The sequence below is a fragment of the Adiantum capillus-veneris genome, chromosome 3, assembly GCF_014529385.1.
Source record: "Adiantum capillus-veneris isolate H3 chromosome 3, ASM1452938v2, whole genome shotgun sequence".
Classification (NCBI taxonomy): domain Eukaryota; kingdom Viridiplantae; phylum Streptophyta; class Polypodiopsida; order Polypodiales; family Pteridaceae; genus Adiantum; species Adiantum capillus-veneris.
Window position 1 is genome coordinate 20745079 of NC_140933.1, and position 15340 is coordinate 20760418.

General features: G+C 44.3%; 1 protein-coding gene across 1 annotated transcript; it reads left to right on the plus strand.

The window, feature by feature from the left end:
• Positions 1-13760: 13760 nt before the first annotated feature.
• Positions 13761-14520, plus strand: LOC147460580 (uncharacterized). The gene is made up of 3 exons (XM_086498960.1): positions 13761-14026; positions 14124-14225; positions 14327-14520. Exons 1-3 carry the CDS (start codon positions 13787-13789, stop codon positions 14369-14371), a joined length of 387 nt encoding a protein of 128 aa, XP_086355086.1. The 5' UTR covers positions 13761-13786; the 3' UTR covers positions 14372-14520.
• The last annotated feature ends 820 nt before the right edge of the window (positions 14521-15340 follow it).

Sequence of the window (15340 nt, forward strand, 5' to 3'; positions counted from 1 at the left end):
GTAAGCACTATTGGCGTTAAACAAGGATGTCCATTGGCACCAACTCTCTTTGGTCTATGCATTGAGAGAGTGTATTAATTAGTGTGCAATGGAAAGATAGATAGCCCTAGAGTGTTGGGCATATATACAATGCACGGGGGGGAAAACCTCCAAAAGAGGGGAAAAAATCCTCGACGGTCCTAAGTGTGTTCACACACATCACTACCAAATGTGCATGGTAACAATGTGTCAATTGCACATGGGAAGAGAAGTTACAAATTGTTTTGTAAGCATTAAACAAGGATGTCCGTTTTCACAAACTCTCTTTGGTCTATGCATTGATCACTTGAAACAAATGGTATTTGACTTTATGCAAGAAGAAGGTATTGAAGAGGTCACTATTTTCAATGCGGTAATCATGCTTTTGTTGTATACTTGGAAAGAGTTTGAGAATGTCCAGTAGTGCTTTCTTACAAACTTTCTCGAAGTTAAGACACAAACCCATATATGCTCCTACTTCTTGAGTCGAGATCTCTTTCCATTTAGGTTATAAGCATGGAAAGGGTTGTGGAGTACATGATAAAGATGCGTCAAAACCCCTTCCATTGAATCCCTACATTTGTGTGGGAAGCAAGAAAAAAAGTTCAAAAGACACAGAAAAGCAAGATCTTCAGTAGAGGATGGATGCAAGACATAAACAAGTGGTCTGGGAGATGGGATGCATTACACTTGCTACATAAAGCTTCAACTGACTACCAAGTGAATGAAGCTTTTCTACAACGCCAATGTATTACGGCTTGTTAGAAATTCGGTGGGTCACGCTTCAGACATTACACCACAAACCATGTTCTTTGCTAAAAAAGGAAACGATACTCACACTTACATGCTTGAGCCTATCCCATTGTCGATGATACGCTATTGCAGTCATCTAGATTAGCTCCAATTCCCTCTGATGCAAGATAGGGCATTGGGGTAATGGAGAAGAGTCAAATTGACTATGCATATTATGCTCACTGCAATTCGAGATTTTGAGTACCATGCACTATCTAGGATTCTCGGCTTTTGGTCACATCCGAACTAGCTTCTCTCACATTTTCAACCATGACTTAGACCTACACACTTTCTCTCCCAACCACAATGTGGGCTCTCCATTGCGACTCTCATCACCACATTTTTGGAGCATCGGGAGTCACTCATCAGTCATACACATACTACATCACATGTAACATTTGTCCCATAGGTCATATTTGACCTCTAAGGATGATAATAAAATCTCTCTCTCTCTCTCTCTCTCTCTCTCTCTCTCTCTCTCTCTCTCTCTCTCTCTCTCTCTCTCTCCGTGGCAACCGGCTCTATGTGGTCCGCACGGGGCTGAGAGAGAGAGAGAAAGAGAGAGAGAGAGAGAGAGAGAGAGAGAGAGAGAGAGAGAGAGAGAGAGAGAGAGAGAGAGAGAGAGAGAGAGAGAGAGAGAGAGAGAGAGAGAGAGAGATAGATAGTTCTATTATCGTCCTGGGAGGTCAAATATGACCTATGGGACCAAATGAACATGTCACGTGGTGTGAGTGGAGTTCATAAGTGACTCTCGATGCTCAAAAATGGCTGAAATGAGCGTCGCAATAGAGAGTCCACATCGTGGTTGGGAGAGGAAGGTATGTAGGGAGAGCTCATGGCTGAATATATAGGGAAAAGAGGACCTAATGTGGTGAAAAGCTGAGCACTCAAGTAGTGTGTGGTACTCACTCTCTCGCACTTGACGAGGGCATAAGGTGCAAAGTCGATGACACTCCTCGCCAGTGCCCCAACGTCCTGTCTCGCAGCGTAGAGAATGGGAGCTAAGACGAATGGCGGCAATGGTGCGGATCGCACTCAACGGGATGGGCTCAAGGATGTAGGAATGGGTTCGGTTACCTCGTTCCGAGAATAAGAGAGATTTGTAGTTTGGGGCAACGTGTGTGGTGTAATGGCTGAAGCGAGAACCTCCGGATTTCTCCCAAGCCATGATACATTGGCGTTGTAAGAAGGCCTCATTAACTTGGGAGTCGATCGACGCATCCTTGACCAAGTGACATGCATCCCATCTTCCAAACCATTTCTTGATATCAAGCATCCACCCCGAACTTAGTATTTTGCTCTTGCATGTCTTTTGAACCTTTTGACTTGCTTCATATGCGATTCTAGGAAGTCGATGCAAAGGGCTACGTTGTGTCTTACGCATGTACTCCACAACCCTTTCCATGCCCAAGACCTCAATGGGAAGCGATCCGGACTCAAGAAGTAAGAGCATGTAGGGTGTTTGTGTCTTGACTTGGAGAAAGTTGGTGAGAAAACGCTTTTGGACATTCTCAAACTCTTTCCAAGTAGACTTTCCGATGCTTCCACCCCACACCTCCACTCCATAAAGAAGCACCGGTGTCACCAATGTGTCAAAGAGGTACTTTTTGAGAGCCCAACACTTGATCTCTCCTGCATTGCACATGTTCTCAAATGCATAATAAGCCCTCTTTCCGGCTTCCAAGCGATGCATTGCACAATCCTTCCATTTATGATTGGATGGAACCTCAAGGCCAAGGTACTTGAAGTGATCTACCACTTCAAGTTTCTCATTGTTGTATACAATGCATGGATTTTCGTCATTGAGAGTCTTTACAAGCATAACCTTGGTTTTGGATCCATTCACGATCAGCCCGCTATGTAGGCAAAAGCGTTCCAAGACACTCATAAGCTTTTGTGCATCTTCTAAGGTATGTGCCAAGAGCACTACATCATCGGCATAAAGCAAAAGCATGATCACCGCATTTCCAATCTTAACCTCTTCTATGCCTTCTTGCTGCATAAAATCAAGAACCATGTATTCCAATTCATCAACGAGTAGCCCAAAGAGGGTTGGGGAAAGTGGGCATCCTTGTTTGACACCAATAGTGCTTGCAAAAAATTCTGAAATTCCATCTCCCATACGTAATCGACATATCACTTTTTGGTAGATGCGAAAGACTGCATGCATAAATTCTCTCAGCACTTGAAGGCTTTGCATATGTCTCCAAAGATTTCCTCGCGGTACCATGTCAAAAGCTTTCTTGAAATCCACAAAGCAACAATACAACTTTTTTCCTTTCAATCGAGACGCTTCCATAAGAACTCGAAGAGTGACAAGGTGATCAATAGTGCTATGATGCTTTCGAAAACCTGCTTGGCCAAGCGCACCTTTGCCATTCTTTTCAGCCCATTCACTTATCTTCATCTCCATGATACATCCAAATAACTTTGCCATCAAAGAACCAACCATTATAGTGCGATAGTTGTTCACATTGTTTACATCTCCTCCTTTGTGCAAAGGTTTGATCCAATTTGCACTCCAATCATGAGGCATGCCATACTGAAGTGCAAGGTTAAACATATCGCATATCCAATATCGTGTTTTCTTGCTTGTCCATTTAATCATTTCAGCCTTGACACCTTGAAGGTCACCTACCTTGCGAGTAGCAAGTTTCTCAAGCGCGCGGCATACATCTTCAATGGTAAAGAAGGGAGACATAAATGGAAGGGAGCTACAACCCTCCATCTTATCAACATTGGGTTGCTCATAGAGGTTCTTACAATGCATATACATATCCTCAAGAGTCAAGTCACCAAAGCTCTTAACGCACTTGCCTTTTAGATTTTGCCAAAACTTGCCACATGCATGTGCTTTCTCTTGTGCTAAAAGAAGTTGTTTTTCGACTTCCCACCTTCTCCTCTTCTTTTGAACAAGTGCTTTGTATGTGTGTGAACATTCCAAGTAAACTTCCTTGTCTTTGATTGCATCCAATCTTAGCAAGTGTTTTCGGGCTTGACTACATTCCATGTCAAACCATTTCTTCTTGGTGCTACCCTTCTTAGACCTTTTGCAAGACATGTGTTTCACCGAAAAGCATTTCTTCGCACAAGAGAAAATTACTTCTTTGAAAACTTTCCACTTGCATTCTAATGTTGGGCTCCCTTGATGCTCTATCATGCTTAACATTTGGTCCACCATATCAGCATATATAAGTGCTCGTTTGAAGTCTAGACGTAGGTACAAATGATTCACATCATGATTGGAGGCTACATGCTCGGGCCGTTTACCACACTTGAGGTCAATACATAACATCCTATGATCCGATTCCGGATTCCATTCACCAAGTGTAAAGCTTTGTATGCATTCTAGAGTGGCTTCTGAGAACAACATATAGTCAATCACGCTAGCACCATTGTGCTTTCTACATGTAAAGTCATTGGTGCCTTGCCATAGAGATACACTATTTGCAATGAGCATTCCGGTACTATTGCACATATGTAGAAGTGACTTTCCATAGTGATCCACTTCTTTTGCATCATTAGAACTTCGATTATACATGTATGAGTCATCCACTCTTCTTGATACATGCGGCATGTCGACTTGTTGTGTGTCGTGTTGTAACATATTTGTGCGAGCATTCATGTCTCCAAAAACAATGACTTCATCTTGATCCTTGTAATGAGCAATGTCTTCCTCTAGTTCAACAAAGGGCTGATCTCTATCCATATTCAAGCGAGCATAAAAGTTGGAGTCATAGTGAGGAATATAGCAGCCGGCCACAAACATGACTTGACCATTTGGTGGGTTGATTTTCAGCCATAAGTAGCGTTTATACTTATCTTCTTTGACAATGGAAACATCTTTCAAACCCTTTTTGGTCATACATGCTACGCCTCCTTGGCCTCTTCGTTGCTTTGCATTTTTGGCCCACATCAAAGAATGTACATCGTATTTGTCAAATCCAAGAATTCGTTGCGCATCATGCTCCCATGTTTCGACAAGAAGTATCACATCGGAGTCATTGGTAAGCTCATCAATGCCAATTCCCGCATTCCATGGATACCCGTTACAATTCCAAAAGCTTATTCGCAAGCGTGAGTTGGTCTCATAGATCATGTGTCCCTATTTGTTGGGTGGACTTGCATCCTCCTCAAGTGACTTTTCTTCTTGAGATGATACCTTAACCTTCTTGCTTCTTTCCTCGTATGCTTTGCGACGTACATTTTGTTGCATAAGAGTGCGATCCTCATATACATTACAACCCGTTCCTTTGAGGTAGATCCAACCATTGTCAAGGATGATCTTTCTCTTTACCTCATCAGCCATGGTACATACAATAGGTCTTTCTCGCGAGCGAGGGACTCCTTGTTTTCCAACTCGATGTGCACCATAAGCCATGATTCCTGACATGCCAAAGTGTGTAGCAAAAAACTCTTCAATAGCAACCGCAAGAGATTGGGGTGTTTCCATGCTTTCCTCCTTGATTCCACGAATGACGATGTTCTTTGAGCGTTTTTGTCGTTCTTGCAATTCTTGAGTGTCCACATTCTCTACATTCTTTGCTTGGACAACGGCTTGCGTGATAGGAGATGTAGAAACCACATTATCCTTACATGTATCAGCCCATGATTTGGATGCATTTCTCATCTCACATACATCATGTCGTATTGTATCTATCGTTTCCTCTTTCAATACATGATCACTCTCAACTTTGCTCAAGCGCTCTTTCACTACATTCATGTCCACAAGAGAGCGTTTACATTCTTGAACTTCATTCTCAAGATGCATCAAGCGTGTTGTTTGCATTTCAAGAACCTTCTTGAGGTGCTCATTCTCCACAACGAGAACTCTTAAAGTACCATTCTCCATTGCAAGTGCGCGCAACTCTTCACCTTGCTTGTTGACGGTTTCTTGTAACGAGATCAAGTAAGCCATGATCATTGCTTCCGTTGTTGTAGACGATGTGGTTGGATTAGCATCCAAATTCCTTGGAGATTTTGCATCATTCTCCATGGCGAGTGTGGCTTTTCCACCCTTGCGAGTTTTGTCTGACATTGCCTTCAAGTCGGCAACAAAAACGCAAAGTTTTGACAGTTTTTTCAGTTCTGAGATGCTGTTACGGCAAAGTCTTCCATTACACAGAAAAATTCTGTCTTTACATCAATGCGTAGAGGGCTTCGTGCTCTTCGATTGAGGCTATAGATCACCTAAATCGGAGTTCGGATGAGCAAGTTATGGTCAAAAGAGTGAACTGCTGCCTACTAGGTCAAAAAACGGCTGTGTGTGTGTGTGTGTGTGTGTGAGAGAGAGAGAGAGAGAGAGAGAGAGAGAGAGAGAGAGAGAGAGAGAGAGAGAGAGAAAGAGAGAGAGAGAGCTCCGTGGCAATCGGTTCTATGTGGTCCTCATGGGGCTGGGGAGAGAGAGAGAGAGAGAGAGAGAGAGAGAGAGAGAGAGAGAGAGAGAGAGGGCAGCGAGGAGAAGGAAAAGGGGCTTGAGATGGGGGGTAGCAGTGTGCAAGGAACAGGGGTCGATTGAGAGGGGTGGCAGGCTAGCGTCCACATCGAAACGGAGGTTGAGGCCACCTCGATAGGCGGTGCAAGCACCTATGTGTCATGGAACAAGGATAGTGATGGGCCGTGTGGTATTCCATGTAGGAGTTCCATGTGGATTCTCCTCCGTCACCTGTCGTGTTGACAGTCGTCACCACACCTTGCCCCCTACAACATCCCTTGCCATTGTCCCCCCATGTCCCCTTGTGCCCTACCCCTAGGCGTGCCCCCTGCCCCATTTCCCCTTGCCTCCACACCCGGGGGCCCGGCTTGCTCCTTGCCATCGCACCTCGCCCCCAATCGTCACCGCCCCTTGCCAATGCGTCCTGCCTCCCCCCTCACCATCATTCCTTGCCCCACCCCCTTGCCCCTTTTCCCACCTCCCCCCTCCGTCCATCGCTGCCCCTTGCCATCGCGTCCCCTGCTGTACCCCGTGCATCCCCCTGTGCCTCTTGTGCCCCTGCCCCTTGCACATGTTGTGCCATACAATCACTTGTTGCATAGCATCCCTCTTTGCCGTCTTTTGGCCAACCCAGCCATTAGAGCGAATGATGATTGTGTGGAAGAACTAACGACCTCTATAGCTGAAGGAGGTTATTAACCCACGATGGATCGCTTCATTGTGTTTGAAGCTTTTCCCAGACAAGATCCTATACTATTTGATAGACGTGGCGCTTATGGAAGAGAGTTAGTGATGTTAGCCACATTTGATGACCAAATTAGAAACATTTCGGAGCTCTGTCACATAGAGGAGAAAATGTTTATTGTATGAGATAGCAATCACCGACTCCATGCGTGGAAAGATTGGGCATTGGGGGAGTGGTTGGATGAATTTTCTACACCAAAGGTTGAGTGCATGATTGTGAAGTGTAGGATTTTGAAGTGCAACCTTGTGGAGATGGCGGAATTTCTCTTGGTGCTCGGCATGATCAACAAGTAAGTTTCTTCATATTAGCGACGCTCACACAGCGACGCTCAAAAAAAAAAATTCCCGACGTTGCTATGAGCGTCGCTATAAGCGTCGCTATGAGCGTCGCAAATTTCTTTGTAAATTTGTGACGCTCATAGCGACGCTTATAGCGACGCTCATAGCGACGCCAACTGGGGTAAAAAAAATAACCGAGCGCGCCCAAAAACTCAGATCTCAGATCTGAGTTTTTCGGCGCCCTCAAGCAAAGAGCAGGTAACGCTCTCCCTCACTCTCTCTCTCTCTCTCTCTCTTTTTCTTTTACACACACACACACACACACACACGAGGAGAGGAAGGAGAGCCAGGTATGCTCCTTCCCTCTCCTCATTCTCATGTTCCCTTCCCCTCTTTCTCTCTCCCTCTCTCTCTCTCTCACACACACACATACACACACACACATAGTGTTTTTGAGAGAGAGAGAGAGAGAGAGAGAGAGCGAGAGAGAGTGCAAAAACGCACACACATACATAAACAAAGAATGCACACACACATTGAGAGAGAAAAAGAGAGAGAGAGAGCATGCATAAACAAAAAACGCACGCATTGAGAGAGGAAAAGAGAGAGAGAACATGCATAAACAAAAAACGCACACATTGAGAGAGGAAAAGAGAAAGAAAACATGCATACGATCCAAAAAAACGCACACACATTGAGAGAGAAAGAAAGAGAAACTAAGGGAGCGTCGTAGAAAACTAATTAAAATTAAAAGACCTAAAGATCTAACCGACGAGGAGTTGAACTGAAGACCTATTATTCAAGAGAGAAATGGCATAATCAATCTATCATACTTGGCATGGGTGATAGAAAGGTTATACCATTTATCTCTTTTTATTGGCACACACATCCACACACGCGCACACACACAGGAAGAAGAGAGTTATAACGTCGTAGGAAACTATCTTAAAAGACGTTAAAGATTAGGTTATATGTAGACTTACATTAAATTAGATTTAGGTTTATTTTTAACTAGATTTACGTTTATTTAAGCTAGATTTAGATTTACGTTATATTAGATTAGATGCGGGTCTCCATAGACTGCGATGCCTGCATGAAGCGGGTGAAGACAGCCCTCAATGGAATATAGGGTATTGCTGCCTTCACTCATGGTGGGCTCCGTCCATCCAAAAGTACTGGTGAAATGTCTTCAGAAGATAGGGAAGAAGGTGGATCTTCAGGGCGGCAAGAGTCACTACATCCCCGACACAATGACCATCTAGACAACCTCTAGTCATTAGACTTACGTTAAATTAGATTTAGCTTTATTTTTAGTTAGATTTACGTTTATTTAGATTTGCTCTTATTTACGTTAGATCGAGTCCACGCAAGAATTACTTACGGTTTAGGGTTTAGAGTTAGACGAACAGTGAAAAGATCTACTGTGAAAAGATGTTAAGATGAAGTGAAGTGCTACAGCTAGAGAAGAGGCAAAGGGATTTTGTCCACTACCTGCAGTATCATGTAGACGTGGGTGTCTAGATTTCTTGTACCCACAAATATAGGTATTGACCAATAAAGACGAGATTATAACCCGGTGGTTCTGATCTCCGTGCACCTCTAGACCGAGGTGTGCGGGGATTGGACATGACTAGAGAATGTGAGGTAAGAGAGAGAGAGAGAGAGAGAGAGAGAGAGAGAGAGAGAGAGAGAGAGAGAGAGAGAGAGAGAGAGAGAGAGAGAGAGAGATAAGACGAAGAATGCCAATAGAATATTAAATTTGTTGTCCAGGTTATAAGTTTTTTATCCTCATTATGAGTAGCGACGAGGATGTGGGACCGTCCAACCGAAACACCTATCTCTCAACGAGGGTCTTATGTCCTTGTAATCAATGCAAGCATGCTGTGCGACGGACAAGACGTGTTTCTTTGCAGCACGTTTGCGAATTTGGCGAGTTCGATCCATCTATTATAGATCGAGTTGTTGCCAATTATAACTCGTCGGACTCTGACGCTGGCCAACAAGCAGCAATCTTGCAACCCAATAGACGTATTCGCAGGCGCTTTGGTCAAGCAGCATATGTGAGGCCACAAGATGTAGCCTCTGACAGCTCGGGGGATGATCATGCAGAGCACATTCCCAACGAGGCAATGTTTGAGCCCGAGATTGATGAAATGATCGAGACGATCATGGATTCAGAAAGGCTTATCTATGATGATATGACAAGTGAAGCCGATACATCATTGTATAATGGAGCACGTATGTCTAGATTGAAAGCACTCCTGGTTCTTCTCAACATGCAGGCAAAGTTTGGATGGAGTGACACTAGCGTCACAGCGCTTTTCAGGTGATCTATTACAATTAGTTTACTTTAATAGAACTCTAAATGTATAATGATCTGATAGATTTTTACACGACTGTATCATATTTTTATGTTGTGTAGATTGCTGAAAGAGCACATTCTACCAGCTGACAATGTGATGCCAGATTCCCGAGATGAAGCAAGAAAGATTTTGCGAAACTTGGGGATGGATTACAATTCTATCCACGCTTGTCCTAATGACTGCATTCTTTTCAAGGGGAATACACAGACATGGAGAAGTGTCCGAAATGTGATTCCGAAAGATATCGAGTAGATCTCCACAGGACAAAAATTCCACAAAAGGTTTTGCGACATTTTCCTTTGCTTCCTCGCATCAAGCATTTCTTCGAATGTAAGTCCATGGCCGCCCTAGCATCATGGCATGAGGAGAATAAATCTTCGGATGGTGTGCTACGAATTCCTGCAGATTGCGCAGCCTGGAAACATATAGATGGAACATGGTCGGATTTTGCCAGGGAAGCTCGAAATTTGCGCTTAGGCTTGGCTATGGATGGCGTAAATCCATTTGGTCAAAGATCAACATCGTACAGTGTATGGCCCGTTGTCATCGTCAACTACAACATTCCCCCGTGGTTGACTACGAAGAAGGGGCACCTATGGCTAAGCTTGATTGTGCCAGGGCGATATAAAGTGGGGAATATGGATGTGTATCTTCGTCCACTATTGGAAGAGCTACAACAATTGTGGATTGGCATAGAGGTGGTGGATATGAGCCGACACACAGGACGACGGAATGCTTTGATCAGAGGTATTCTAATGTGGACCATGCATGACTATCCCGGGCTAACAGAATGCTCAGGTGATCTATTGACACTCCTCTCTCAGACACTGTAAATCTTGTTTTTCCCCATAGTTGATCTATTATCATGTGTATACATGCAGGGCTTCAAACAAGCGGATACAGAGCATGTGTCACATGTGGACCTAGACTGAATGCACGTAGGGCACCCTCACTGAAGAAGAAAATCTACAAAGGTCATCAAGCGTATCTTCCGGAGAATCATGTGTTACGCGACGGCTTTTTGGGAAGAGAGCCACCAAGGATGTCTGCACAAGCATGGTTAGAGCAGAAGGAGATGTGCGATGACGGATTGCCTCCAGGGATGAAGAGACTATCTCTATGGTATGAGTTACCATACTGGCCCCGACTCGTGATCAATCACTTGCTCGATCCAATGCACATATTCAAGAATGTGGGTAATCTACTATGGGACCATTTGACCGGCAAGAAAGATACTTTGGGAGCCAAAGTTGACCTTAGAAATGTGGATCGTATGGAGCAATATTGGCCGCAAACAGCGTCTGATGGATCAATAAAATTTCCTAAAGCACCATGGATTTTCACAGGAGCCCAAGAACGCAAAGTAAAAGAGGCCATTCGATCTTTGCGGACCCCCACTGGCGTAATGCACTCGCTCCGAACGTGTTTTACTAAAGAAGGAAAGCTTACCGGTTTGAAGTCACACGATTGGCATAAAATGTGTCAGGTACGTTCATAGTGGACTTTAATATCATTGCATAAAATGTGGACTTTAATATCATTGCTGCACATACTTTACAGTTTATTTTACCGGTTGCCATTGAGGGATGTTTGTCTCTCGACATCTGTAACACAATCTACAAACTTGCAAAGCTGGTGCAATGGATCTCACAAAAGGAGATCGACGTAGACTCCATACCATTCGCCAAACTAAATGCTGCGGAGCTTGTGTGCATGTTTGAGAAACATTTTCCTACTACAATACTAACCATTCAGGTGCATCTTCTTATTCACATAGTTGATGAGGTGGAAATAGCTGGCACAGTTCATTCCAGATGGATGTTCTTCTTAGAGCGTTTCATGAAAACGCTTAAGGGATATGTGCGTCAAAAGGCACGTCCGGAGGGTAGCATGGCAGAAGGTTGGTTGGTATCAGAGTCCCTAGTGTACATTGGAGAGTGGCTAGACGGATTTGATAAATCCCGGGACACGCTATGGCGAACCATAGATGATGAGCGCATATCTGGGATTGTCATGTGCAATCTCGGTGTTGAGAAGAAGATGACGGAAGATCTAGAGGCTAAAATCAACTGATTTATCATGCTTCACAATCCAGTGATGCAAAAGTGGATTTCACAATATGAGGATGCAAAGCAAGAGCGACAAAGGGCACGAATCGAGTGGAGACGGGGAAGACGACCACCGATGCACTATCCAGCGGTTCTGGAGAGCCTACCAACCTTCATGAGCTTAAGATGGTTGCACAACCAATTGAAAAGCGCACAACAATGCGGTGACGAAGTGACTGAAGAAGAGTGGGAGTACTCTCGGGGTTGCGCGACCAAGGTAAGTTTGCAATGTACGACTAGCAAGTGACTTTATTTATAAACGTTTGAACGGCCACTCATAATCTTTGTTCGTTGTAGTATAAGTCATACACAGCAGCATGGTGTAAAGGTCGACATTTTAGGGTGGAACGAATCGACAAAAAGCGTTTTACTCAAGATTGTGGAATCATGGCAAAATTTGAACAGTCTAGTCGACGACGTTCCTCTGATGCAGATCCCGTGGTGGCGGAACTCACTTACTTCGGCACGCTGCAAGAGATTTTGAGGATCGATTACAGAGGATTTTTTGTCGACTTGTTCGACGTGCAATGGTTCAAGATAATCATGGAGGGTCGAAACGCTACTGTGCGTAGAGGAGAGTCTGGTTTTCTTGAGGTGGATTCTACTAAGAAATGGACTGACCTAAGAGACACTTTCGTACTACCCGAGCATTGTGAACAAGTAAGTATATAAATAGTTAACATCCCCCTTTTACAAGTTATGTGCTTGAAAGCTCTCATGTAAGTTATGTGGCTCTGGCAGGTAGTATTTCATCCTACAAAGTCTACATCAAACTGGTGGTACGTCATAGAGGTAGCCCCTCGTAGTGCAAGGACGTATGAAGGCTACCATGTGCCAATCACAACGACATCAATGGAGGAGATCAGAGAAGATGCTCAATCAGAAGCCGCTGCGGTGGTGCCAGACGAGCATCAAGATGCTACTACTCTATATGGGGTGCATGCAGGAGCTACAAAATGAAACAGAGGATATGTGTTTAAACGGAGAGCTCTATATAGATATAGGAAGTTATGCTGAGTTATGCGAGGATGAGAGAGAGATCTCTTAAAGCCACAAATATTGTATTTGAACAATTTTGCTCCGTGCTGTAAAAGCTCTGGCTCTCTAAGTAGCTTCCATGGTGTGTAACGCTCTTTTCTACTCGCGCTCACATCTTTTGATTGAAAATTCTGAGTTTTCGACTTGCCTCTTCTATCACTCGATTCATTGCGTCATTGTATTTATATGCGTCATTACGTCATTGTATTTAATGGTCTTTGCGTCATTGTCTACTCTATTCATTCAATATTAAGTTTAAATATTCGTGTGTTTAATGCAGGTATGGATGATGAGGAGTTTCTTTCTTCTTTGTCACCGCAGCAGAGACAGTGGTACGTGGAGCGTCATCGCTCTGGCGCATCATCGCGCGTTCCTACACCATCCGCATCTCCCTCTCTTTCGGAGCATTCGGCGCGCTCCGAAGCTTCGGCGTCGACGAGACGAGCGTCACACTCGTCTAGACACCGGCGCTCTAGTGGTGGCGGTGGCGGTTGTTGTGGGGATTCCGCCACCGATGCCTCCACACCGCCTCGTGTTCGACGAGGCTCTTTACCCTCCCCTTCTTTGCCCGCCCCCACACCAGCCACAGCATCGCCGTCTACGCCAGGTTTTGCACGGCTGACTGTTCCTAGAAGCTACACACCTCTACCTACTCCGCCAGGAGCCACCTCACTCGACACTCCTCGCTTCGGGCCCAGACGCCGGTGGAGACACCTGACGTCCGTACCCCCATCGACACGCCGCTAGAGACCCCTGCCGGGACACCCAGGTTCACGCGTCACCGGCCAGAGGGCTTGCCTTACTCCGTCGACATCAGCGGCGGCATCATCATGGATGATGACGGCAAGAAGGTGATCTCGCGCATGCGTGGTCTTTGCTCTCAGCTGTTTAGACACTATATACTAAACAAATGGAGTGAAGTACCAAGTGATTTAAAAAACAGAGTCATCAGCATACTTCATGATGAGTTTCCCGTTCCAACACGGGATCAGCGCTTCAATGAAGACCTGATGAAGATTCGAATGCGCGAATACTGCAAACACAAGCGTTCCGAAGTGCAAAAAGCAATCAAGAATGGGTGGAATAGGCCAGATTGGCTGGCCAAAGAAGATTGGAAGAATGCGAAGAAAGCAGCGCGCGAGAATCCCGACAAGTGGAAGCAACAAAAGGATGCAGCCAGAGCGCGAGTAGAGGCAGGGAGCTCGCACCACTTGGGGAGCGGTGGATGGGCATCATTTGAGGCCGATTTTGTAAGTCTTTTCACATTGCTCTTTATGCATGTTCGATAGTTTAGGGTTTATGAGTTTTTTAGTTCTAACATAATGAAATCTTTGTATGTTTTGACAGTGGTCGATGACAGGACGTGATCCCACACCGTACGAGCGCGAGTACGCAGGCAGGAAGGGCTTAAACGCCCTGATGGACATTCTCAGTTCTCGCGGCGGCATGGTTAGTATTAGGGTTTACTCTTTTTTATTTTTTGTATTGTTTTATAAATGTCGTTATATGTTTATATTTACTGAAAACTGTCTTATTGTCTTTTTTTGCAGAATCCGACAGATACGCCGCTTGGACGCGATGAGACGTCTGATTAGACGACGTCAGTTTAGCCGTAGCTAGATAGCATTAGTTTAGGGTTTCTCATAGCTTATGTATCATGAGACGGATTTTATACGTCTTTTTGAACCATGTATATTATTACATTTGTCACCGCAATTCCTTTTGCCAATCAATTCTTTATGCCTATGATGTTGTACAATTGTCATTATTACATTTGCCAATCAATTCAGTTTGTCTATGATGTGTACAATTGTCAATTTTGCAAACAATGCGTCTTGTGGGCGACTATTTTGGGTCTATTATTTACCTTTGCACTTTTTTTAAAAAGTGAATCAAGTACAATATGGTTGATGGGTGGCAGGGCATTCAATGCCCTGCCACCAAAAAAATATTCTCTCAGGCGTCGCTATAAGCGTCGCTATTTATGGCTCTATAGCGTCGCTATATGCGTCGCTATACTCTTCTGTGAGAGCGTCGCTATCTGCGTCGCTATAGGCGTCGCTATGAGCGTCGCTATATAGCGACGCCTATAGCGACGCTTTTAGCGACGGTTATAGCGACACCGGGGGTTATAAAAACCCAGTGTATTTTCGTCGCTAAGAGCGTCACAAGAGCACACAACCTCTTGTAGTGCTATTGGTGCACTTGATATTATCAATTGTTAATATAATGTCTCATTGAAAGCTAGGGTTACGCGAGTCCATGTGCCTCACATCACTGCGCACGACATATTTATGATGAAAAAATTTACGCTTGCAGACCCACAGTCCATATTGGACAAGTTTAATGAAGAAGATAGGGCAAAATCTTATAGGGAACTTTATGGGACGACAATGAACCATTCAAAATTTCTTAGACTACCTATGTCTTTGCTAGCACAACTATTATGAAAGGTAATTGTAAATTTAAAATAAACATGCATTAGGTAAGCACATGATTTTTTTTTTGGAAATGAGTTTGATTTGGCAATTTCTATTGCAAGAAGAGTTCGATGCAATGTATCT

What these genes read in the sequence shown, in the direction of transcription:
- LOC147460580 (XM_086498960.1), top strand. Translation starts at nt 13,787, where the DNA reads ATGAAGATTCGAATGCGCGAATACTGCAAACACAAGCGTTCCGAAGTG. An exon ending in CATCATTTGAGGCCGATTTT is followed by an intron (nt 14,027 to 14,123) that starts GTAAGTCTTTTC and finishes ATGTTTTGACAG; the next exon opens with TGGTCGATGACAGGACGTGA. An exon ending in TCAGTTCTCGCGGCGGCATG is followed by an intron (nt 14,226 to 14,326) that starts GTTAGTATTAGG and finishes CTTTTTTTGCAG; the next exon opens with AATCCGACAGATACGCCGCT.